We start from the raw sequence: 23,819 nt of genomic DNA, 5'->3' as shown, positions 1-23,819 counted from the left end.
GATCCGGCTACCTGCAAAAAAAAAGAAAGAAACAAGAATAACAGCGACTGAGTGGAAGATCGATGCAAAACTGGATTAAGTCCCTTTTACGCCCTAATCCGCACTGAACCTGGCTGTGGCTCTGGTTCTGGTTCTGGCCCTGGGTCTCAGGTCATCGTGTAATGGCTAAGAGAGTGAGAGAGAAAGAAGTAGTACGAGTGGGTTGGAGAGAGAGAGATAGAGAGAGCGGGCGAATCCTGACCGAGACATGGCGCCAGTCAGTCAGTCAGTCAGTGGCCATAGTCATTGTCCCTCTAATAGGATCAGCAATGCTGTCTGAGCCCTGGCGTGAAATCCGCAAATGTATGTTTACCTTCGGCCCAAGGACCCGAAAAAGGGGTTGGAACTGCACTGCACTACGATTGCCGATTCCCAATTCCCATTCCCACTGGCAGCCCACTCCTCGTGGTAGGTGTCTCTATGTTTATTTGTTTTGTCTAAGGCCGTAACTTTTTTCTGCCGTTTCTTTCTTTTGTTTTTACAGATTCATTCGTTCTCAGCACTTCCCAAAAAAAGACAGAATCAGCCTGATCTCGGGCTCAGATGATTCAACAAAAAGAAGAATCATTTTTGAAAAAGTTCGCATCGATGTTGATGGGAAAATTGTGCAAACAATAAGAAGCGCGAACGACCCGCAAAGCTCTCCACTCTCGAAATCAAGATATGGCACACAAACACACTCACACACACACACACACACACACACACCACACTCTCAAGTGTCCGTATAGAGAGAGAGAGAGAGATACATTGTATGTACCGAGTGTTCCCTGTATATATGGATCTGGCCATCATTATGGCTTTCGATAGCAATTATTTGCTACCGTTTAATTGCGCGACGAGCGATTTTGTGGGCCGCTGCTGCCTGATTTTTCACACGCATTCCACCGCCGCCCACAGTCATCGCCCCCATGCCCAGTCGAGAGCCCCAGACGAACCCCCATTTGGTCCCATTTTGTCCCCTGTGAAGGCTGTCATGTGTCTAATGAGTCGCAAAAATACCTGCGCTCTTCCTGCTCTATTTCCAGCTAGTAGGTGCATCGCCTTCTGGCACAATTCCGTGGCATGGCTTAAAGTTTTCCTTCTCTTTGTGTAATTTGCACACTTTGTATGGGCATTTTCAAGAGGTTTCTGGCAATGTGCAGGGACTGGGAGTGGGTCTGCCAACTTTGGCAGTAATTTGCATAGGAAACTTTTAAATCATACCGTTGGCAAATGCACCACCCCATGACACCTCAGTGAGGCGCAGCCTTGGCGGAGAAGAGCAGCTGCCGCGGTGGACACATTCATGAATATACATTGCCATATGAACAGATTCCTGGAACCAAAGGAGTCCATTAAATTACCAAATTACCAATTTAGACTAGGAATAAATCGAACTAACTAATCGATTGTTCATAGAAGTCCGCGCAATTTTTATTTGATTAATATACGATTTGATATTCCAACGCTATTAAGCTTCCATTATGACATGGGAGATGGGTCTCTTGATCTGCAGTTCAGCCCACACATCAATAATTCATCAAATATTAATTATATATCTACGTACTCGTACGTACCATATGTATGGATGGATCATATCATGCACTTGTGGAATATTTTCCATTTTATGGGCCATATAAAACAACAGTTTCCATACTGAACAAACGAGACGAGTCATTCCGGACAGATACTCAGAGACTTAATTACCTGTGCGAACTTTTCAACCGAACTGCCGCTAAGTAGAAAAACCCCCAGACCACAAATCCGAGCCCCCAGCCCCCCAGTTCCCCGCAGAGGAGGGCTTCTACTTCTACTTTCAATCAGCAGGCATGGGAAAAGGAGAACCGGTTGTCAGTTGGGCTGACATTTTCACCTTGTTAATTATGCGCACGGTCATGCAAATCTCGTAATGAAGTGACGGCCATTGAGAGTTGCATTGTCAGCAGGCGATGATATTTTAATCGTATGCCATATACAAATATAGGGGAACTGAACTACGAGCTTAAATGACAACTAACTGGAGGAGCTACAGCTGGAAATCGAAGCTGGAGCCTAGCAAAAGTGCTGGCGGGAGGGCTTGACGCGGCCATATTCTCCATACTCAGTGGGTGGGACCTTGCAGTCCAGAGCATCTGCGTCGAGCTTCTCCTGGCGCTCCAACAAAATCCTCTCCGCATCCTGCTTGGTCACCGTGTGCTTCTTGTGCAGGCGATGGCGACGAGCGTAGCGCAGAAAATGCTCGTCCCCGTACATCTGACGGCTCTCCAAGTAGATCTGGGGAACCCGTCCATAGAGGCTGGCCTGCATTTGCGGGTACCAGGATAGGCGCTCCTTCCACTGGTCATCGATGGCCGCCAAGTGAGCAATAACGGATCGCTTGCAGCGCTCCGCTATGACCTGATCTGTTGGCATAATGTCGTTGTGGTTGTCGTTGTAGTTGTCGTTGTAGTTGTAGTTGTAGAGCAGGCTGTAGAGGTTCCTGTCTAAGTGTCAGAATTTGGGAATGTGCCAACTTTTGGTTGAGCACTCGACCAGGGCACATGTGATTGGCAGCTGAGGCGAGTGCTCCGTTTCCCTAATCGCATTAGCAGAGCTGGCCAGCAACCACTTGACAAGCGTCAGGGACAGGTGCCTTCGGTCCAGGTCCGCTCCTAAGCTGCCACCGCCAGCTGCGCGAAGAAAACTCCCTCTTTTTCTCACAGAACTCTATATAAATACAATGCATAATTCGATCCGGCAGAGGATGTACCTGATTCTTTGGGGAAGACTTATTCCGGTTTATTTAGCTTTTGGTAAAATATATAACCAAATCGCACCGCGGAATGCCGTCAATAAACCAGGTGCTGTTCAGATAGAATCGGCCATCCGGTACGACCTTCTCGACGATCTTGTTTATATGCTGAATGGGAACCTTATCCAAGATGATATCATGCTAGAATTGGGGAAACCAAAAGACATTTTTCGCCGTAGAATTGAAGGATTGCACTCACGTAGTAAGGACAGGTGTGGTTGAAATTCGAGTAGTCGGCAAAGGTTTGGAAAACCCAGTTGACAAGGACGTTGCTGCGCTCCCGCAAGAACTTGCAAGCGTCGAAGCGGACATTGAAGTTGTACAGGATTCTCTTGTTCTCCCGCAGCCTTACCTGCAGAATGATCTGCAAAGATCGAACGTTACGTGGCTCGGCATGGCATGTCTGAAGATCACCCTTACCATGGCGTTGGTAATCGGAAGCTGGTGCATTTTGCTTTTCACCGACATGTACTTGTAGGTGCGATTCACAGATCTTAGATAGCAGTAGTCAAAATCCATGAATTTCTGATCCCGCACCAAGCAGCGAATATTGTCGAACTCAAAGTGTCCGCGGATCTGTTCGGATATATGTATGTAACTCCTCAGCTCGCATTATTTAATATATATTTTTATTCCTTACTGCGATCGGTCCCATGGCAATAAGTATCAAAAACCACAGGGTATTCATTCTGGAACAAGACTGAGAATGAAACTTGAATAAAAACTGCGACTAGCAGTACCAAATTCATATCTAGTCGCTCCATTAACGCACCATTAACCACACTGACAAAATATCAATTTCCCAAATGACAAAGCCAATTATCCTAGTGGATTATTGTCTTAAAATAACAATAAATTCGATAAGTACGAGGCTGTTGTCATTGTCAATTTTAGTAATGTCAATGCAAAATTAGGAAATGAATCCATATTTAACAAAACCTATTTCATTAATTTAATTTACTGGCGCCAAACTCCTAGTTTCATGGCGCCCAGCCTTTGTCAGAATGACAAACGACACATTCGATATTATTAGCCGATATATAATACCGAGCAGGGCCATCTCTATTAAAGCACACATATATTAACGGATATTTCACTAGGGCTGGATCGCTGCCGAAACGATAGTATCGCTATAAATTTATCCTCCAAAGCTCTGGATTACGTCATACGTCACACCTCACCTTTTAAAGCCCTAGCTAGCCAGTAATATTAAATCGAATATCAAAATATTTTCTGAAACGTACACATTCCTTGTTAGAGGTCTCTGTCGAATTGTACATGATTATGTAGTTCATTTGTAGCAAATGTGTATTTAGCGTGTAGTTACCATGTAAAACAATAAATTTTCCACAAGTTTGATTTTTGATTAAACCTTATTTATGAATAATTCTAATAAAAATGAGTACTTATGATTGGCAAATCATTAAGAAAATTGATTAATTAATTGTAGAAAAATATATTTTTAGCGCTGAGAGTTTTAGCTTGCTTATAATATTAAACTGAATATTAAAATCGAGGAATATCAACACAACGCATCTTGTCAGTCAGCAAATTTACGCTATATTTTGGTATATTTTGTCGATAAATCCGCGGTCACACTGGTCGAAACAAAAACAAAAATTTCGGCGGGAAAATAGTAAACAAAGATTAAAATGATGCCGGAGGATGCACAGGAATGGCGAAAAGCTAGACGCTTCGTCAAGGAGCGCCTGCAGCGGGACTACACAACTCTGCGGGGCTACAAAGAGGAGCGCTCCAACGTGCGCCAGTTGCTGCAGCGTACCGCGGAAATGGGCGAATCGAACTCCTTGCTGTTGATTGGGCCGCGCGGCGCTGGAAAAACCACAGTATGATCGAATGAATGTAGTTATATTTGTATGTGAAGCTAACCAGGGTCCTTGCAGCTCATTAATGCCGTGCTGACAGATCTGCTGGTCAACCAATCGTTCGTGGACAACACGCTGATTGTGCACCTGGACGGGAATCTGCATACAGACGATCGCATTGCCCTGAAGTCCATTACGGTGCAGATGCGGCTGGAGAATGCAGCCGACGGCAAGGTATTTGGCTCGTTCGCAGAGAATTTGGCCTTCCTGCTGCAATGCCTAAAGGCGGGAGACAAGAAATCCAAGAGCGTTGTGTTTGTCCTGGAGGAATTCGATCTGTTTTGCACACATCACAACCAAACGCTGCTGTACAATCTCTTTGACGTCTCGCAGTCGGCCCAGGCACCGATCTGTGTGCTGGGAGTGACATGCCGCCTGGACGTTATCGAGCTGCTGGAGAAGCGCGTCAAGTCACGGTTCTCCCACAGACAAGTGTTTCTGTTCCCCAGTGCCGACCAGTTTGAGGAGTACACAAAGCTCTGCCAAGAGCTCCTCTCGATACCCAGCAACAGTGAGCTAAAGGTCAGTGCCGACCGCATCGACAGCCTGGAACTGCTCAAATCGGAGGCCCTCAATTTTCATCGCAACCACTTCGATGCCGTGGAGTACGAGTTCGACAACAAATTCGTTGAAAACTGGAACAAGCACCATGCTAAAATGCTCAAATCCGCGCAGGCTCAAAAAAGTCTTCAGATGCTGTACGATTTCGACATCAGCGAGGCATTCCTTAAGAACTTCATATTTCGTCTGGTGGCGCAACTGAAGCCAGACGCTCCCCACATCACTGTCGACCAGCTGACGGTCCTGGCAGCCCAATACGAGGGCGATGACAAGATCGACCTGCTCTGCGGCCTCTCTGTGCTGGAGCTGTGCCTCATCATAGCCATCAAGCATCACTCGGAGATCTACGATCGGGATCCGTTCAACTTTGAGATTGTATTCGGGCGCTTCTCCAAATTTGCCAAGGTCTCGACCACTATGCAAAGCGTGGAGCGTTCGATTGTCCTGAAGGCGTTTGAGCACTTGCGAATCGGGGAGCTGATCATGCCGCTCTCAAACAGCGGCGTGGGCAAGGTGCAGAAGGAGTTTGAAATGCACAAAATGGCATTGACTTATGGCCAGATTCAGCAGGCGGTTCAGCGGTACCAGGCCTTGCCCACAGAAGTGGCCCAATGGGCGCAGAGCTCGCTCATCTAGTAAGAGGGATCGTTTTTTATCCAAAAAATTCCTTAATTGTTTATCCTATTTATGTAATAAATTATGTTTTTATATATTAAACTTGTGCTTGTACTTGTTCTGTATATAACGAAAGATATGTGTACGTACGTATTCAGGTCAGACTGAGGTGTTCTGGTCTGGTCCGAGTCGAAGCTGATCGATAATGCTAATTCCTGGAGCCACCCGCATGTGGTTTAATCAGACACACCCAAAATATCCAAAAATGTGGGTGACTTTCCAATATAAAAGCCGTTGAGGTGGGAGCAGTAGTCAGGCTAACTTGGCGTGTCGTCAGCATGAGATCCTTAACTGTCCTAGCTGTTCTCCTCCTGCTGGTGTTTGTGGTCTTCTGCCAGGCAGATGATAGCCCTGGCTTTTTTCTGAAGATCACCAAGAACGTGCCCCGCCTGGGCAAACGAGAGAGCTTGGTAATGAAGAACCTGAAGACCATTCCACGCATAGGACGAAGCGAACAGCAGGTAAGTGGCACATTAAACTCTTCCCATAGCATTCCTCTCAGAAGCACATATTCTCATCCTTCAGACCGCTGTGACACCTCTGCTGGCCTGGCTTTGGGATGTGGACGTGTCGCAGCCCAGCAAGCGGCGACTGGCCACAGGTGAGGCAACTGGCCAGGAGCGAGAGCTGACCGTGGTTCAGCCGGTGAACTCCAATACCCTGATGGAGCTCCTCGACAACAATGCCATTCCCAGCGAGCACGTGAAGTTTGTGCATTGGAAGGACTTTGATCGTGCACTCCAATCGGACACGGATCTGTATGCCAAGGTCATTCAACTGGGCCGCCGGCCCGACCATCGCCTGAAAGAGGTTCTCAGCTTCAACAGCTACGTGCCCATCTTGGACAGCAACGGCGACCAGAACACCCCCTTCATGATGTACAACAACAACGAGGACCGGGATCTGTATGGCGGGGGCAATCACTACGATCGCAACTTCTTGAAGTACAATCACTTGTGAGACAAAAGTGAGGCATTTCACAGAGAGAGCACTCTTTGGACATCTCTGGAGCTCCAAGAAAGCTGTCACTGCATATCCCATATGCGTTTGTGTTTGTTTGTGTATTGCTAATGTCTTTTTATGTGCGCAAATCTTGAAATAAAGTCGAGAATACAAAAGACCATTGCTCTGGGGAGCCTTTTGTTTATTTGATCCCGGAAGGCAGTCCACGTCCCCAGCCTCTGACTGATTGCAGCAGCCCATTAACGGTTCTTCTTCTGTGGCCAATGGCCACATTATAATCGCCGCCCAGTGGATGTGTCAACAACCTAACGGATCTCTTCCTCCTCTCTTTTTTTCTTTTATGCTCAATGACTCAATGGAACGATTTCTGCTTATCAAATTTATGTGACATTATACATATTAGGAAATTCCCTCCAGCCTTTAAATAAAATCGCATTCCTACTGGCAGTGGAGTCTTTTCGGGACTGGTCAACTGGTTCACCGCATTTCGCTTTATAATTCAATTAAATGAAGTTCACGCAAATTGAAATCGCAAACAGGATTCGTGTCCGTCTGGCGCCGAAGCATATTAGGATTTGATGTATTTATTTTGTTTAATTAGCGATCCGTTGTTAAATATTTGACATGCTATTGTTGCTGTTGACCAGAATTCGCCAGCACAGCACCCCAGCCTGGCAATTAAAAGTACGTAAACAATTGGAAATTACAATACGGGCTCGAACTCTGCTCGTCGGGACAGACTCCATGACGACTCCACAAACTTGACTTTGAAATTTTTGCAATGAATTCCCGGCGAGGCTGCTTTTTTTTGTTTTTGATATTTTCGATTTTTTTGTCTCAATTTCTATTTTCAGTGCAAGCGTAGAACAAACAAGTTTGCTACGAGAGCGAGCGAGAGAGAAGGAAAGAGAGAGTGCGAGAGAGAAGCAGCAGCTTACAATGCTGCATTTGCATATTTTTGCAAGGTGAGGAAGCCCTCTAATAGCTACCTGTTTTTCCTAGTTTTATATGCCGCAGATAACTAGAGTACCCGGAGAGAGTCGCTGGCTGCCCCACCTTCGTTTTCATATACCTTTGAGTTATCTCCAAGCGCTCTCGCTCTCCCAACCCAAGCTTGGAGCATAAATACGTGTGCGCTTGCGGCTTCGACTGAAGAAGAATAGCAGACGTTGTCGTTGCCGGTTTTGTCATCAGCGCTGTTGGGTGGTTTTTAGTGGAATTTCGACGGATATACGGGTATACGTGATCGTGTTATACGCGCCTCCCTCCCACTCCACCACACGCGCCCGCCCCCCTTATTTGTGAAACGAGCTTTTTGCGTTTCAAGCTGCGACGAACAAAAGAAGCAACAACAGCAGCGAAACTATAGATAACACAAAATTAGCCACGCTTGTTGTTTCTGCCAGGCCAATTCCATTAAGTGCGAACAAAAGAAAGTCCAAGCCCAGTCCCGGGGACCAAGTGATAATCTATCAAACGGACCACAAAAGCGTTTCCTAATTAAACACGAAAACCCAATAAAAACAAATTAGACCCGAAAAAGAAAGTCTACGCTGGACAGGCAGGCATTACACAACAAGTCAAGAGCGTGCAATTGACCCAGGCCACGGATCATACGGAGCAGAGCCCGGATCACAGACAGCCAGCGTCAACCTATTGCCTAGTGTGCAGTACGCAATACTTGCCTGCCTCCCTCCCTCCACCCTCACCAGTAAAAACAACAGTTATTCCACAACACAACTATGACGACTGCGGTGAAAGTAATCTTGGCCTGGTGTCTGGTGAGCGCATTCGCCATGCAAATGAGCTCGTCATCGGCCATACCAATTTGGGAGTTTTTGACACGCAACGAAAAGGTAAGAGTCGGACGAGCACACCTGATCAATATATACTTATGGGATGAGCCGGTGTTTTCAGAAGCCTTGCCTCAGAGTTCCCCAAATCTACATTGAATCTTTTCTACAATATTTGAATCGCTATTTAGTATAACTAAAAAACAAACAGCTACTATGGGCTTATAACTTCCTCTCAAATTTGGCTAGATTAATGACTAACAGCAACATTTGTTCAATTATTTATTCAGTTAATTTCAAAACATTTGCTTTGAATATAATTAAAAGTCGAGAGGTAACACACCAATAGAAGTCATTTGACAACGAAATATTTTCGAAAGGCTCAAATTATGTGTTAATTGTCAACAAAAAAGAAAACTTTCAGATCTCATGATTTTTTTAGTCGCCAGAAATGTATAGAGCGACTTCTACAACGCCTCGTAGTATATTCAGAGAGAACAGCTGCTCCAGTTATGATCGGAATCACCGCATTGTCCTTGGCATTGCGCATCTGTGGAATCTGGCACAAAACTGAATGTTTAAGTGGAACATAATCGATATTAATATGACTATTGATATTGATATTGTGATAACTTCAATGAGCATCATAAAACACAAAAATGTTTGCATATTAACGGGGCTTTTTCTGCCCCTGCTTCTGCTTCTTGTCTTTTCTTGTTAGCGCGTGTCGGTCGCAATATGCTCGTATCGCTTGGAACCGCAGATCGGCGATCTAGCCGTGTTTGCCATGCTCAAAAAGAAGCAATCAAAACAAAAGAAATTAATATGGAATATGAATGGATAACAAGCCTCTGCTCGATGGCATCTTCAAAGTCAGTTGGTGAGCGGTATTTGGTCGTTCATTTGCATAACTTTACCGTATTCGGCTGGTGTCCCCCTTTGGGGGCGCTGACAAAGAAAACACAATATATACTTGAGTTGAGAAGAACACGGACACAGTCCTTGGCATAAATATGCGCCAAGCAGACTGTGAGTGTGATCTTGACATTGTGCGTTATCAGAAATGTGGCAAAAACTTTGGGCCAATTGCCCATGATAATGACCATCGTTAGAAATACCGGCTGAGCCGGTCTACTTGTTTCGTTCGGTCCGAGTTTGTTTCGTGGAAACAGACTTCAAGACTTCACGCGATTCCCCACTTGCATTCCTCTTCCCCTTGTTTCAAGCAGGTTCGAGTCTGAGTGTCTGCTTTAGCACCCAACTTGGCCAATATACAATACAATATGTATCCCGTTTTCTCAATCGATGATGCTCTGTTGCTCCCCCCAATAGAAAGGTTATGCTATCGGAGCGATCTTGCCTTCCGAATTAGCCAAAAACAGGTGGGACGCAAATGAGCAACGAGCGGAGTCACCAGAGCATGGCCCGAACATTAATTTCCATTTATGGGAAACAACGGTTTCAATTAACATTTGCAATTGCTGTAAATTGGCCGTAAAACCCCTCTCCATACACCCAACCGCCAAACCGCCCTCCGTTTTGAAAGGATGAAAAACAACTAAAAGCTTTTCACTTTTCTGCACAAATGTTTGTGCAACAAAGCGTGACAACACTGCAGCAATTTTCTCTTCTGTTTGTTCAGTTTTTTGTGTTGTTTTTTGGTTAATGAACTCCAAAGGCGAGTTTGCTTAAACTTTGAAGAGAAATATAAATGTATTTGCTGGGTTTTGTTTGTTGTCTTATGTTTATTAATTAATTGTTGGAATTCAATGTGCGAGGTGTGTATATAGATAGCAATTTGGCCAGTCATTAGACCTTTTTGCGTTTTCTTTTTTGGCAGCGCATCAATCTGAAAACCTCTTTTTTTTGTTTGTTATTTTTTGTGCTGCTGCTGACCGCTAAGCACGCGAACTGCGCCTTAAAAATCAAAGCTCCGAACAATAGAACCGAACCCCAGAGAGCAGAACCGAACAGAACAGAACAGAACACAGTGTAAGCTGATCCAGCTAGAACCGATTGTATGCCATATCCGGCACCCACACACCACACCACAACACAGCGCAGCACAGTTCCCTCCCGCAAATGAGAAAATAATCTCGTAGGAAAAAATCCCATTATATGCCAAAAAAAAAAATAAAAGTAGAAACGCAATTTGCGATCCTAAAGGCGGGAAGAGAACAAAACAAATGTTGGGATATTGATGATAGTACTGCTGGGTATTGCTTATGTAAATCAAATCTCTAATTGCAATTAGAATTCACTTTCCAACGCTACGCTACCCCCCAGTGGGATCTATTAATAAATGAGGTTTCTTCTTCCTGTTTTTTTATACTCTCTGGTCGAGATGATGCTACTTTTTACCGTTCGCACAGCTTTCGATTTTTCGATTGCAAAAATAAAACCATCGGCTTTTTGGGGCTTTTATGTTGTTTATGGATGCAAACGCGTTTAGCCGGTTTGGGGTTCGAACTTCAATAAATAAATTATGTTCGCATTACTTTATTTTTCGGTATTTTACGTAAAATATGTTAAGATATCGCCACATATACACATGGGAGGAGAGGAGAGATACAACTCGTAATGGGAACGAACGGACGGACCCTTTTCCCAACGCAGCTAATCGAACGGGACCAAGTCCATAGCATTCCAGAGGAGACTGACTACCTACTCCGCTCCAGAGTGTCATTACGACTTCTTCAAGCTGCTCTCTGCCGTTGGTTTTTGTATGTTATGAAATGATTCAGTTTTTTGTTGTTGATTTCTTTTGTTGGCAATTTCGATGTTTCATAATGTAACCTGCGCATATCAACAGGTTATTGAACCGCTGCCGCCGCGGCGTTTGGGAAGGAAGATCTGTGATAACTTTGCTTTGCTTACGCCCATATATATTTTTAGTTCGGAAAGCTACCAGATAGACCAGAATAGCGACAGCCTAATGGGAGTCTTCTCTCAGCTTTTGTTTTTTCAGTTTTAATTGAATATTCTCCATATTTATACAGGGAAGTCGAGTCAGAGATCTAAGATTAGTTGCGGGGCGAGTGAGAGAGAGATGATTTTAGGCCAAGATCAATTCATTCTCTAGACGTTCCCGTAATTGCATTCGATGTCAGCTCGATCACTTAGCTGGAAGGCTAATAAATTACAGCCTCCGCGACGATCTTAAATCTACATATCTATATATACATACATACATGAGTATGCATAAGTATGAAATGTGCATACATTATAGGAGGTGTATTCTGTACGTGACTTTGACAACTCCCGCAAAAGGCTGATTGGAATTTTTACCTTATATTTTACACCGTTTATATGCCATAAATTATTTAGATAAAATTTTGTTTTTGCTCAAATTTGTTTCGTTAAATTATTTTTTTTTGTATTTTTTATTTTTTTATTATTTTGGAGTTCTGGCTAATTATTTAATTGTGTCATGGCCTGGACCATAAAATTTTGACAGAGTTATTCGAATCAGATAACGTGCTGCATGACGTACTTTATTTTACATATAGATATACAGTGCGTTTCATAGCCAACGGAGAGTCTACAAAAGAGTATAGGTAAACGGTAAAAAAGGTATATGTAAATATGTAGTATACGGTTTGATGATACTATTTCTAGATTCGATCTTACCAGTTGGATAACCAAACTTTTTTAGGTAATTTGATGGCTCATATCGATCATATATCTCCTTCGATAAGTCTCAAAGCCTTGAAATTTCTGCATTCTATCGATTGCATAGATACTCGACGCCTCAATCTTTTGCGACGTGCTGTACTTTTGCACTTGTCGAAATTGAGTAATTTGTTGTTGCCACAAGTGCATGAAATATTTAGCTGTAAAAACACTCAAAACACAAAGCGATAGAGATAGACATAGACAGAGACAGAGGCGAAGAGCTCTATGGAGTGTGAGACCGAGAGAGAGAGAGAGAGAGAGAGGGAGGGTGATGCATATTCGTATCAATTGCATTTTACATTTTGCACACGTTTCTGTGCACACTGGCTGGTTCGACTTGGCCTGGGCTTTGGCTCTTGGCATGGTAACGGTAATTCGTAAGTTGAGCTTACGCCAACCCCACCACCTTGCCACCTCCCCTCTGCTACTGCTGTTGCTGCTGCGGCTGATGATCGTCTCCTCCATTATGCAAACGGCGTAAAATTGTAAAACCCCGAAACGAAACGAATCCAATGCAAATGAAGCTCTTTGGTGAGCGCCGATGGATGGGCGGATGGGGCTCAAGGGTGCCCCCGGGACAGTGTACACTAGACCACTAGACACCTTCCCCAAACCAGGCCAAAATAAATAGTGACCCAGAATTGATTCCTAGATCAACTTACTTTCTTTGTGTGTGTGATTCTGTTTTTCCCATTGCCGTTGTTGATCTGTTTCTTTCGGTCTGTGAGCCGTGCTAATTTGCGTGAGGGAAGATCCGGATTTGGATACCACAACAGCATTTTGGGAGTTTCTGGGGAGTTACTGCAAATTGATTATCATTGGATTAGCATCGAGCGACAGACAACAGAGCTCAACCGCTTGACGTCACCTATAAGAAGACGGGGATATCTGTGAAATTCCAGCGCAATTCCAGAGACGCGAAATGTGTCATACATGTAGAACATTCGGTGCTAATTAAAAGTCCATTCAACGCTCCGCTAGCCACGAAGAATAGACAATGAGCGGGGGGCCGCACAGTTTGGCTACTGAACCGTAAACCCATCCACAGCGGCAGCCCCAAAGTGGAGCACACCCACACCCACACCACATGGCACCAGCTGGCCCCTGGCATCAGATGCTTGGCTTCAGTAGGGCATTGCCCAACATGCGAGAGGCTTTCGACATGCATTTCGTTTGTGCAACGAAAGTGCAACCATCCCAGCGTTCCCCTGCCACCGCTGACACACACAAACGCACTGCTGCTACTGCTGTCATTGCCTAATCCACCCTCTGCCCTCTCTTTTGTGTATATTGCAGATGTCTTACCTGTACTCCACCTTTGCCCAGCTGGTTAGCGTGCACTGCAAGTCGACGGTGGGCGGTGGACTCCCAGTGAACCAGTGCAAGCACAATCTGCTCGGCTACGGCTACGAGAAGCTGCAGACACTCTCCGACGCACAGCTGGAGGCACTCGATCCCTATCAGCGCGATGCCAATGAGCTGAGTAAGTACTCATGTCGCGTGGGAAGCCTCACCAGACCAGACTAGACCATACTCTGGCTTCCGCATCAGAACTTCCGCACTGCAGAAGCAACGTGTGGTCCAAGTAGTACGTGATCTGATTTCTGATTTATGTTTCTCTTCCCGTCTGCTTCTTCTGCGCAGTCTGGTCATCGATCATGCGGGAGCATCCGAGTGCCACGCTGATCACCACGCGGAAACCGCTGCCGCCAGTGCCCACGCCGCCAGCCTCCTCGCTGATCATCCTCACCCACCAGCAACTGCCGCAGCAGCAGGCGTCGGAGTCCAACGTGAACCCGCTCTTCGACAGCAACAACGAGCAGAAGCACCAGTATGCCATGGACATGGACATGGCCTACGGCTTTGGGTCTTCCTCTCCAATGCGTCCCCAGCAGCAGCAGCAGCAGGCGAGCAGCGAACTGCCAATGGCCCTTGCCCTGACAGGAGAGCCGCCAAAGACCTACCTGAGCGGACCCCTGGTTTTCCGGCTCCGTCCCGACGGCTCACCCGTGGAGGAGGACCAGAACCGGCCGCTGCCCCATGACGACGATCTGGACATCTTCCGCCTGGGCCTGGCCGCAGCTGGAGCCGGAGGCCGGCCGCGCGCCACCATGCCCAACAGGCACCGCAAGATTGCCACGATCAGTGCCCTGAAGCAGCAGCACTTTGCCTCCATTCTGCAGCGCGACCTGCAGCCCCCCCACCAGATACAGAGGCGCCTGTTCCGCCAGCAGCTGGCGTAAGACCCGCACGCCTGCTGGCGTGGCCCTAGCTCTAAGTCTTTTGTGTGAGGATTGAATGTGATATACAATATATATCTGCGTGCATGGATGCGTGCGTATGGTGGAGTGTGCCTGAGAACCTCCCCTCGTTTTAGTTGAGGAGGAGGAGCAGGAGCAGGAGCAGGAGGAGACACTTCTTGGATGCACCTTGAGCTTTAATGGAATTTCGACCGTATTCGTACAACGTATAAGTTTTCTTTAATTTTATTTATTCGCGTGCACTAGCCGTAAGATCAAATACAAGTAGAGATTCTTGAATAATAAACCACATAATTATTATCATTATTATTTGCTTGTTAATTCTGAATGGTTGGGGATCGTCCGCACTTGACGGTCGCAACAAAGACGGTGATCTGGGAACCGGTTGGGCATGTTAATGATGAAAGTCGCATCTTTGGCAATCCAGTTCCTTGTCGCACACACCCATCGCATGCCCATAAGCTGCACGCGAAAGTCTTATTAACCCACATCGGGCCTGGAAACCTACTTAAAGCCGAACAATGGAGATGTGCAGCTCGCGCGATGGGAGGGCAGATCCGGTTTGGCACTCTCCTAATCCCCCCCAACAATTAGAACCCGTCAAGTTTGGCAATTACTATACATTGCGTTGTAACTGGTTGGGCCGGCTTCCCGTAATGGGCAGCACATCAATCTCGGATATCCGACAATGCCGCCTTAATTGGGAAGGTATGTACGTCACACCACAGTTGAATGAATGATGGGCGGGAATTTCCAAAAGGCAATTGGCATACTTCCATTAACAGGCCAAAACTTTTTGGTTTCGATTCGTCAGATGAGCGAATGAAGGCACCCTTTTAAATTCCGATAGACGAGTCCAGCTTTAACGGAAATCGCCTATCGATGAGAACATGACTGACAGTATATAATGTATGGTTAGTGCCGCAACGAAAGGTGCGTATTTGATTGCATTTCTGTACGGGACGGAGTTTTATCTTGGGTTTCTTTGTTTAAACTGTACTTTATAAGTAATCCAATAAATGGGAGACATTAAAGTAAGCTAGATATCAGAAAATTTATTCATCTATCTGATAAAATGATATGTTCAGTTGATTAAGTCCTAACTAGTTAGTAATATCAAACAGAATATCAAAATTAAGGAATATCAACGCTCCGTCAGTATATTTACGGTATATTTTGATAATGACAAGATATATTTCTGAGGGTCAGGCGGAATATTTCGTCGATAAGCCCGCGGTCACACTAAAAACTAAAAACAATAATAATAAAGGAATCGGGAATATTTTGTAAACGTAAACCACACAACTATTCCGTGGAATTACAAGATACCAGAGCAGCGATACGGACATGCGATAAGGTTTGTACTTCCACGGATTCGCTAAATTTCACCTAACGACCCAGAATAAATATAACACTTGCCTATGAATCACACTATTGCATATTTGTATTTACTTAGATATATACATCCATACATTTGTACATCAGTAAATTTACATGTACGTATGTATTTATTATTTGACCAAAATAACATCTGGCCAAATGAATTGAATTCGGGGACTCCCAGGTAATATCCGACTACTTCGACTCGTAAGTTTGCTTATGATTAACGTGGGGCCCGCCAGTGCTATAGGAGCAATGTCCGAAGAAGAATCGTTTGTAATTCTTGGCAGCTCTCCCTACCCATCGCTCTGCACCGATGGCTCTGTTCTGCTTGCTGATGCAATGGATGTTGAAGAAAGGCCATTGACACAGGGGACTGATGGAGTGGACGAGCCTGCTGCTGGATCGAGCTCAGGGCCACTGTCCACATCGGTTGACAGTGACAGACACAAGTCTCTAGCAGCTAGTTTCATCATGGGTGAAGTGAAATCGGATGTTCTCAAGGTAACTTACAGTCTCCTTAGTCCCTTCAGGAAGATCACCAATTATTGTCTTTTTATTACAGAACAGCGTATATTCACAGTTTCCCAGCCTGTGTTCGATGCAGGCGTCTGCCGAGGATGTGGTCAAGCTGCAGAACATGATGGAGGAGTACGTTTCGTTGAAGAGTATGTAAAGCAGGGATATTTTAAAGGATCTCCAGCTTAATGATTTCCAATCCCATCGAATAGAAACACTGGATATGGTCAATCGCACAATGATGGACTACCACAAGCTGACCCAGCAATGGCGCCAGGAGGCCGCCGATCGAGAGGAGCAATATAAACACCAGCTTAAGGAGTGCCAGGAACAGGTGGAAAAACTACGAGTGGAAAATCAAGAGCTCAAGGCCGAATTGGAGACGAAGCTGGAGCAGATCCAGATCGTGCAGGACATGGGCCACAAGGAGCAGGACGAACTCAGACAAAGTGTGTCAGAGAAGACGTCACTGATCAACAATATGCGTGTGGAAATTGACAAGCTTCAGCAGATCAAGCAGGTCTGTATGCACTTTGTGCAGAGTTCAGAGTCCAGCTCCAGATATCAGCGTTCTTGTCTGCATATGCCATACTCATACGCAATTATCTGTATTCAGCAAATTGAACTTTGCGCTGCGTAGTAAGAGTTTTCCATACTGAAATTTATTTATCTTTGGGGTTTCACCCTGCTCTTGTAAATTGCAGAATTCCTATGAGTTTGTACCCGAAGATGGCAACAAGACGGCGGAGCAGGAAGTAAGCAATCCGCTCAAGTATGTGCAGCGAGAAGAGCATGATCGCCAGATCCGGGAGCTGAAGCGGGAGCTATCCAAAATGTTGGCAGAGAATCTGCAAGTGAACGATATGGTTTGTATTGCGCAACGAATGAGCGATGACCTCAACTGTTAGGGGGAACTTTATGCATGCTAATGCGACTTATATTTGTAGAAGAAAGTATACATTCAGGAGATCGATTGCTTGAAGGTGAATCTGACAAGCGCCGAGGAACTAATGCACAAAATGCAGTGCGATATTAACCAGATAAAGGCCAGGGATATCCAAAGACAGGAACAGATCGAACATCTGCAGACACAAAACGAAATATACCGGAAGGACTTTGAAATGGAGCGGGCCGATCGCGAGAAGAATGCTGGCGAAAAGGAACAGTATCTGTTGGATCTGCGATCGTTGCAGAGGCGCAACCAGGAGTTAATTGAGGCTCTTGCCGAGTCCCAAAAGTCGCCCAAATCAGGATCCCCCTCTCCATCGAGCTCGGGCTTGAGTAGCTTACGCGAGGAACAGAGACCAGTAAGAGTATGCAGCATTAATCCTGGCTTCCAAACCTGCATACTTATTTGCTTATTTCCTCTATTAGGTACTTGACCCCACAGGCGCCGCCGCCAGGCAATCGGTCAGTGGTATGCGCTGCCCCATCTGCTCAAAGCCCTTCAATTCCCTGAGCGTTTTGCAGAGTCATGTCAATGATTGTTTGGACAAAAATTAATCACTTCAATTAACCACTTATTTATGGTATAACATTTATGTGTGTTTGGGTCGGTCCCATTACTTTATAAAATAACACATCAATTACAGTTTCATTAGCAATTTTTATAGTTGCCAAAAATGTAACTTGCTTCAGAGTTTGCTTTGTATGGGAGGCATTTCCAAAGACCACACCCGATGCACATCCTGGCTGGCAACCAAATTGTTGAGGACTATCACATCTGCAAAGGCAAACATTAAGTTCATTCATTGACGAGTAATTGTTGGCCTCACCGTTGGTGCGGGCGAATTGCTGCAGGGTGTAGCGTATATCACAAATGGGAATGGCGGTGTTGATGTTCGGATAGATGACATCGTCCATCTTTATGTTGGAGACGCAAACACCCAGAATGTAGCCGTTGTGGTCGAACATTGGGCCACCGCTTTGGCCGGCCTGCACGCTGCCATCGGACATGATTGCTCCCGTGTCGCACTTAATGATCCGACCTTGGAATATCGAGGGATTGAAGTCGTATTTGAAGTTAAAGTTCACGTAGTAGGGAAAACCCGCATTGTACACGGTCTGGCCGAGCGTGGCCGGGCTCTTCGCCAGGCGCACGCAATAGCGTTCGGGCACATCGTCTGGGGCCGTCAGCAGGGCCAGATCGTAGGGACGTGTGGAGTCCGGATTGCACCAGATCACATCCGACTGAAACTCACGATCGGCTGCGCGACAGTTGACCTTGGCATTGGGCTAAATAAGACGAATTTAAGATCTATGAGCGGACTGTTTACAGAGTGCTTACCTTTCCCACAACGTGCGCACAGGTCAAGATAAAGTGCTTGTTGTGGACCTTAATAAAAGTGCCAGTACCCTGTTGACCAGACGAGTCAATTACTACAATTGTGCGCTCCCCTTCAATGTAAATATCAACAATTATCGTATAACAAGCTCAACAAGCTGTCAGTTAAATGCATTTCTCACAGGCAAAACTCGAGGGCTCCCGTGCCAAGTTGAATGTCGTCGTGGGAATGCCCAGCTGCTCCATAAAGTTCCTCAAAAGGTATCCAAAATTGGCGGCCAGCGTTAGGTTGACGTTTTCCTGCTGCCGCTGGAAAGAGGTGCATATCACAATGCCAATCAGTCGCCTAGAATCAATCGAGAATCTCTAAAATATATCCAAACATTCTGCACCATCTCAGTCATACAACTTGTTGTTAAACACGGCCGATCCCTCGCAGCCCAGCGGCAAGGCATTCGAGATGGCAAACAAGCAGCCGCTACGTCCCATCACGTTCGAGACCTTGCCAATGCTGATGGTCTTGTAGAAGTTCTCCAGGCCAAAGGGCGAGCACATGACCAGAACATCGTCCAGCGTGTGTATGGGCTGTAGGTGCCTCAAATAGTTGCCAATTAGCACCAGGAAACGCTTAAAATATTCTCTCTCCGACGACGGCCGCATGCTCAGTACCACGAAGCTGGAGCGGAGCACCCAGTTATCATCGCCAGAATCCGCAGATAGCAGTATTTTATGTAGATTTCGAGACACTTCCGAGGCACAGAAGACGTACAGAGGATGAGCCGTGTAGCGGGTGAGGATGTGGCTCTGCCTCGAGCTGGCGGCCACATTTCGCCGCAGTGGCCGTTGACTTTGGCGGTCAAAGGTCACCAGGAAATTGAGCGAACGTATAAACTTTCCTGCCTCGCTCTCTTCGTCCTGGGCATTGATGAGCTGGCACTGCTGTAGACCGCTGATGATTCCATTCTTCGCCTGGCCTTTGTCTCCATCGGTCCCCACACGGCAGTGGGGCTGTAGAACGCTGCCCGAGCTGATGATAATCTCATTGTTGATTATGATGGCAGACTGCTTTGTGGCTGGTGGATTAGTTATCTCGAGCAGGGCGTGACGTATTTTCAGCAACATTATTGCGCGGTTTAAGGGCTCTTTAGCCGATCCCCGACATGTTCAGTTCAATCGACAACAGAACAGAACCAAAACAAAGGCGCTTTGTTTTGCAGCTGAGACTTGCCATTCACAGTTTTGTCGTCAGCTGTTCGCATCAAAACAGCCTCAAGCTAACCTCAATCGGTTTCTTTTCGACCACAAATTTGAATTTTGTGCACTTTTGCATAATATAATGTTGAAACTAAGATGGAGCCTGCTAAGGCCGCTCCACGGCGGCTACCGCAACACTTGGCGGTACTATGCACAAAAAAACCTCCTGGAGCTTACGGATCGAGGTTTCTTTCAAGGCATTTTCCCCGACACTGCTGCGTAAGTTTCGTCACCCGCCTATAAAAAGCCTTTTAATGTATGAAAACTGTTTTGCGTCAGGCCCAAGATGAAGCAGCTATTCACCAGTGGGCAGCAGAGCATATATGCCGGTTTCGATCCTACCGCCGATAGTCTGCACGTGGGAAATCTGTTGGTTATCATGGGCCTGCTTCACTGCCAGCGAGCCGGTCACAGGCCCATTGCTCTAGTGGGCGGAGCCACGGGGTTGATCGGGGATCCAAGTGGACGCAAAACGGAACGCAATAAACTGGGAGAGTCCGTAATCGAGAGCAACCTGAAGGCCATCGAGCAGCAGCTGACGAGAGTGTTTGAGAACCATGAAAAATGCCTCTGGGACACCCGTAAAAACAGCGGGCCCCTGCAGCCATTAAAGTAAGAGAGTAGTCATAAGTGAGAGCAATCATGATGGCCTATCTCTATCTATTCCCCCACAGGATCGTCAACAATGCCGAGTGGTACGCCAATCTGCACCTGATAGACTTCATTGCCAATATGGGCCGACACTTTCGCATGGGCTCGATGCTGTCCCGGTCGTCGGTCCAGTCGCGCCTAGAGTCGGAGGATGGCATGAGCTTCACGGAATTCACCTACCAGATATTCCAGGCCTACGACTGGCTGCACCTGCTGCGCAAACACAACTGCTGTTTCCAAATGGGCGGCTCCGACCAGACGGGCAACCTGATGACCGGCCACGAGCTGATCAGCCGTGTGGAGCGCAAACGCGAGGTGTTTGGCATGACGCTGCCCATAGTGACCAACGAGGAGGGGGACAAGTTTGGCAAGTCGGCGGGCAATGCTGTGTGGCTGGACGAGAACAAGACATCGCCCTTTGCCCTGTACCAGTTCTTCCTGCGCATGCCAGACTCCGAAGCAGAGAAGCTGCTGAAACTGTTCACCTTCATTCCCCTGCCCGAAATAGAGCAGCTGATGCGGGAGCACGAAAAGGAGCCCGAGAAGAGAAAGGCCCAGACGCTGCTGGCGGAGGATGTGACGTTGCTTGTGCATGGCGGTTCGTTCACCTCCGACGAACGTCTTTTCTAATCGATTGTTATCATTGAAACGCTTAAATTTTGCAGAAAATGGACTGAAGCAGGCGGAGCGCGTTACCAATGCACTGTACAAAGGGAAGGTGGATGGCTTGGCCGAACTGAATTATGCCGAGATAAAGCAGACCTTCCAGGGCGCCGCTGTAGTGGATCTGCTGACAGAGCCGGGCATGTCCATGTTGCAGCTGGCCATGAAGGCCAAGTGTTTTCCCACAGAGAGTAAGTGTATTCGGTAGCAAACAGAAGAGAAAGACAGACTGCTGATTGAGTGAACTCCATTTTACAGCCGATGCCGTTCGTATTATAAACGCTGGCGGCTTCTATGTCAACCAGAAGCGAGTACAGAACATTGCCGAAGTGATAACTGCGGGCATACACATACTCCGTAATGGCGTTTCCCTGCTGCGGGTTGGAAAGCGAAACTTTTACATCGTGCGCTGGCAGTAGTGCAATCAATTTGTCCGCCGTTTTGTGTTAAATAATCATAGGTTTATCTATATTTAGGGAGTCTTATGCAATGGGGGGGAGTGTACACTAGTTAATTGGGTCTGGGAGCGGGCTTGCGCCAGCGCTTGCGCGCCAGGAACTCCTTGGCCTTCTCCTTCTTCAGGTCCTTGTCGTAGAACTTGCCGCTCTTCGTGAACGTCTTCTGCTCGTTGCGCATCTCGGCCAGCTTGCGGTTCTTCTGCTTTATTATGTTCTTCTTGTTTGCCGACTTCTTCTTGCCGGCCTCGGATATCTGCACCTTTATGCGACGACCCTGCAGCTCTGTGTTGTGCAGCTCGAAACCGCGCTGGAAGCTGGCCAAATCCATCATCTCCACAAAGGCAAAGCCACCGCGACGCTTTTTCGGGATTCTAATGGACTTCACCAAACCAATTCCTTCAAAGTGTCTCTCCAAATCGTCTTTTGTCGTCTCAAAGTTGAGATTTGTCACGTACAGAACATGTCTGTTTGTTTTCGACGCTCCACGAAGCAAAGAGTCCAACTGATCTTTGGTTAACCGACCATCCGGCGATGCCTCTTCCTCCTCGGATTCGGAGGCCGCACTGCCAGAGGGTGGTGCACCCTCGCCATCGGAGTGGTCTTCTTGCTCTCCATCCTCGCTCTCGCTGTCAGTGTCCTCGGGATCACTTGGATTTCTGCCATCCTCCTTGTGCACGTACGTTCCATCGAGTATTTCCTTTCGTTTCTCGTCGTCAAAGTTGCCCAGCAGATCGGCACTGTCATCGTTGACCGCCCGGCGCACCCGTTTCGGCTTTATAAACGCCTCCACCTCATAATCACTGCCAGAATCGCTGGCCATCGCTCTAAAAGTGTACAATTATTTATACCAACACAGCACGTGTGATTTCGGGGCAAATGGCAATTGATGGCCGTACTTTGGCAAATTAAGGCAATCTGGAAACATGGCTTTTGCAGCACTGGACTATTTGGCGGCACAATATTCAAATGTTTGATTTAATCTTATGCTTTGGAGGTCAACTGGCTGCAGCGGCAAAGTTAATTTTTGATAAATAAAAACCGGTTCGATTTTGCGGGAGCCGAAACAGACAGATAGTGGAGTTATCTATAAATTATGCAAATATATTTTAGATAACAAATAAATAGCAATTTGTTTTCGTTCTGCGTTATGCTCTTGGTACCGGTTTGCACTTATCAAAATTTTGTCAAGTTGATCGTGCATCCATATCAATCTAGCGGATGATGAACATCCAGGTAAAACGAGAACATTCGACAGATTATCATAGATTGGTTCCTGGGGACTTGAACAATAAATATTGCCTGCCACACGCCTAGTGCAGAATCACAATGACTGCATCGTGTGTTTTGTTTAATTAAGACAAAAGTCCATTTAAATCCAGTTATGAGACAATTTATACGCTTTGTTAGGCTGCCCTGACGGCTCTGCTGCGCCGTCGCAGTCGTCAGGTCAGTGGCGAAATGTCAAGAAATCTGTATATAAACGACTATTTTGGATGGCATTAGTTAGATTTGTTTCGCACTCCGTCAGCATACATATCCTTATCCTCCAACATGAAGTTCGTGGTAAGTGAGGATCTCGAAATAGTTAAAAAGAATATCTGCTAGCAAAGTGTTATTCTCTAGATTGTTCTCGCCTGCCTTCTGGCCCTCGCCTATGCCAACGAAGAGGCTGATGTCCTGAAGAGCGACTCGGAAGTTAACGTTGAGGACTTCAAGTATGCCTATGAACTGTCCAACCACATCAAGGCTGTCCAGTCTGGTGTGCTGAAGGAGCATGACAACTGGGTGGTTTCCGGCGAATACGAGTATGTGGCTCCCAATGGCCAGCTGGTCAAGGTTGTCTATACTGCTGATGAGACCGGATATCACCCAAAGGTTCTCGAGGCATAAGCTCCTAACCAATTCTTTCCCAAAATAAAATCAAACGTATAGCAGAAAATATTACCGTTGCAATTCTCTTTTGAAATGTTTGTTGTCAATGGTA

General features: G+C 46.3%; 10 protein-coding genes across 16 annotated transcripts; 6 read left to right on the top strand and 4 right to left on the bottom strand.

Moving 5' to 3' along the window:
- Nucleotides 1-1,955: 1,955 nt before the first annotated feature.
- LOC111078410 lies at nucleotides 1,956-2,536 on the bottom strand. The gene has a single exon (XM_022373078.2). The coding sequence runs from the start codon at nucleotides 2,431-2,433 to the stop codon at nucleotides 2,074-2,076; it is 360 nt and encodes a 119-aa protein (XP_022228770.1). The 5' UTR covers nucleotides 2,434-2,536; the 3' UTR covers nucleotides 1,956-2,073.
- Nucleotides 2,537-2,788: 252 nt separating this feature from the next.
- LOC111078396 lies at nucleotides 2,789-4,298 on the bottom strand. 4 transcript variants are annotated; one of them, XM_041592061.1, is made up of 6 exons: nucleotides 4,140-4,298; nucleotides 4,057-4,076; nucleotides 3,453-3,512; nucleotides 3,233-3,388; nucleotides 3,012-3,176; nucleotides 2,789-2,953 (listed from the first exon to the last, which is right to left on the bottom strand). In XM_041592061.1, exons 3-6 carry the CDS (start codon nucleotides 3,498-3,500, stop codon nucleotides 2,804-2,806), a joined length of 519 nt encoding a protein of 172 aa, XP_041447995.1. In that variant the 5' UTR covers nucleotides 3,501-3,512; nucleotides 4,057-4,076; nucleotides 4,140-4,298; the 3' UTR covers nucleotides 2,789-2,803. The 4 variants fall into 4 exon arrangements, with proteins under 4 accessions (XP_041447995.1, XP_041447994.1, XP_022228747.1 ...); XM_041592060.1 differs by lacking the exon at nucleotides 4,057-4,076; XM_022373055.2 differs by lacking the exons at nucleotides 4,057-4,076; nucleotides 4,140-4,298 and adding an exon at nucleotides 3,585-3,926 and having other exon boundaries at nucleotides 3,453-3,501.
- A 101-nt stretch (nucleotides 4,299-4,399) lies between these two features.
- On the top strand, nucleotides 4,400-5,969 carry LOC111078395 (origin recognition complex subunit 4). Its single transcript, XM_022373052.2, has 2 exons — nucleotides 4,400-4,659; nucleotides 4,717-5,969. Exons 1-2 carry the CDS (start codon nucleotides 4,465-4,467, stop codon nucleotides 5,893-5,895), a joined length of 1,374 nt encoding a protein of 457 aa, XP_022228744.2. The 5' UTR covers nucleotides 4,400-4,464; the 3' UTR covers nucleotides 5,896-5,969.
- Nucleotides 5,970-6,185: 216 nt separating this feature from the next.
- Nucleotides 6,186-7,047, top strand: LOC111078407. The gene is made up of 2 exons (XM_022373074.2): nucleotides 6,186-6,395; nucleotides 6,460-7,047. The coding sequence occupies exons 1-2, from the start codon at nucleotides 6,213-6,215 to the stop codon at nucleotides 6,892-6,894; spliced, it is 618 nt and encodes a 205-aa protein (XP_022228766.2). The 5' UTR covers nucleotides 6,186-6,212; the 3' UTR covers nucleotides 6,895-7,047.
- Nucleotides 7,048-8,037: 990 nt separating this feature from the next.
- LOC111078411 (rhythmically expressed gene 5 protein) lies at nucleotides 8,038-14,932 on the top strand. Its single transcript, XM_022373079.2, has 3 exons — nucleotides 8,038-8,753; nucleotides 13,662-13,848; nucleotides 14,010-14,932. Exons 1-3 carry the CDS (start codon nucleotides 8,640-8,642, stop codon nucleotides 14,606-14,608), a joined length of 900 nt encoding a protein of 299 aa, XP_022228771.2. The 5' UTR covers nucleotides 8,038-8,639; the 3' UTR covers nucleotides 14,609-14,932.
- Nucleotides 14,933-15,837: 905 nt separating this feature from the next.
- On the top strand, nucleotides 15,838-18,148 carry LOC111078393 (NF-kappa-B essential modulator). Of its 4 annotated transcripts, none has more exons than XM_022373050.2 (8): nucleotides 15,838-15,983; nucleotides 16,083-16,190; nucleotides 16,249-16,510; nucleotides 16,572-16,674; nucleotides 16,738-17,045; nucleotides 17,230-17,391; nucleotides 17,473-17,838; nucleotides 17,900-18,148. In XM_022373050.2, exons 2-8 carry the CDS (start codon nucleotides 16,129-16,131, stop codon nucleotides 18,026-18,028), a joined length of 1,392 nt encoding a protein of 463 aa, XP_022228742.2. In that variant the 5' UTR covers nucleotides 15,838-15,983; nucleotides 16,083-16,128; the 3' UTR covers nucleotides 18,029-18,148. The 4 variants fall into 4 exon arrangements, with proteins under 4 accessions (XP_022228742.2, XP_022228740.2, XP_041447982.1 ...); XM_022373048.2 differs by having other exon boundaries at nucleotides 15,839-15,983; nucleotides 16,083-16,122; nucleotides 16,191-16,510; XM_041592048.1 differs by having other exon boundaries at nucleotides 15,839-15,983; nucleotides 17,473-17,832.
- Nucleotides 18,038-20,011, bottom strand: LOC111078391. Its single transcript, XM_022373043.2, has 5 exons — nucleotides 19,216-20,011; nucleotides 18,992-19,155; nucleotides 18,813-18,922; nucleotides 18,301-18,760; nucleotides 18,038-18,248 (listed from the first exon to the last, which is right to left on the bottom strand). Exons 1-5 carry the CDS (start codon nucleotides 19,929-19,931, stop codon nucleotides 18,160-18,162), a joined length of 1,539 nt encoding a protein of 512 aa, XP_022228735.2. The 5' UTR covers nucleotides 19,932-20,011; the 3' UTR covers nucleotides 18,038-18,159.
- A 40-nt stretch (nucleotides 20,012-20,051) lies between these two features.
- On the top strand, nucleotides 20,052-21,842 carry LOC111078392 (tyrosine--tRNA ligase, mitochondrial). Its single transcript, XM_022373044.2, has 5 exons — nucleotides 20,052-20,282; nucleotides 20,343-20,675; nucleotides 20,738-21,312; nucleotides 21,380-21,568; nucleotides 21,636-21,842. The coding sequence occupies exons 1-5, from the start codon at nucleotides 20,146-20,148 to the stop codon at nucleotides 21,794-21,796; spliced, it is 1,395 nt and encodes a 464-aa protein (XP_022228736.1). The 5' UTR covers nucleotides 20,052-20,145; the 3' UTR covers nucleotides 21,797-21,842.
- Nucleotides 21,817-22,708, bottom strand: LOC111078394 (uncharacterized RNA-binding protein C365.04c). The gene has a single exon (XM_022373051.2). It carries the CDS (start codon nucleotides 22,653-22,655, stop codon nucleotides 21,888-21,890), a length of 768 nt encoding a protein of 255 aa, XP_022228743.2. The 5' UTR covers nucleotides 22,656-22,708; the 3' UTR covers nucleotides 21,817-21,887.
- Nucleotides 22,709-23,291: 583 nt separating this feature from the next.
- Nucleotides 23,292-23,774, top strand: LOC111078425 (larval cuticle protein 9). The gene is made up of 2 exons (XM_022373108.2): nucleotides 23,292-23,398; nucleotides 23,459-23,774. The coding sequence occupies exons 1-2, from the start codon at nucleotides 23,387-23,389 to the stop codon at nucleotides 23,723-23,725; spliced, it is 279 nt and encodes a 92-aa protein (XP_022228800.1). The 5' UTR covers nucleotides 23,292-23,386; the 3' UTR covers nucleotides 23,726-23,774.
- The last annotated feature ends 45 nt before the right edge of the window (nucleotides 23,775-23,819 follow it).

This window comes from Drosophila obscura, unplaced genomic scaffold (assembly GCF_018151105.1).
Source record: "Drosophila obscura isolate BZ-5 IFL unplaced genomic scaffold, ASM1815110v1 contig_17, whole genome shotgun sequence".
Taxonomy (NCBI): domain Eukaryota; kingdom Metazoa; phylum Arthropoda; class Insecta; order Diptera; family Drosophilidae; genus Drosophila; species Drosophila obscura.
The sequence above is the reverse complement of the archived record's forward strand: the minus strand, read 5'-3'. Positions and strand labels throughout refer to the sequence as shown.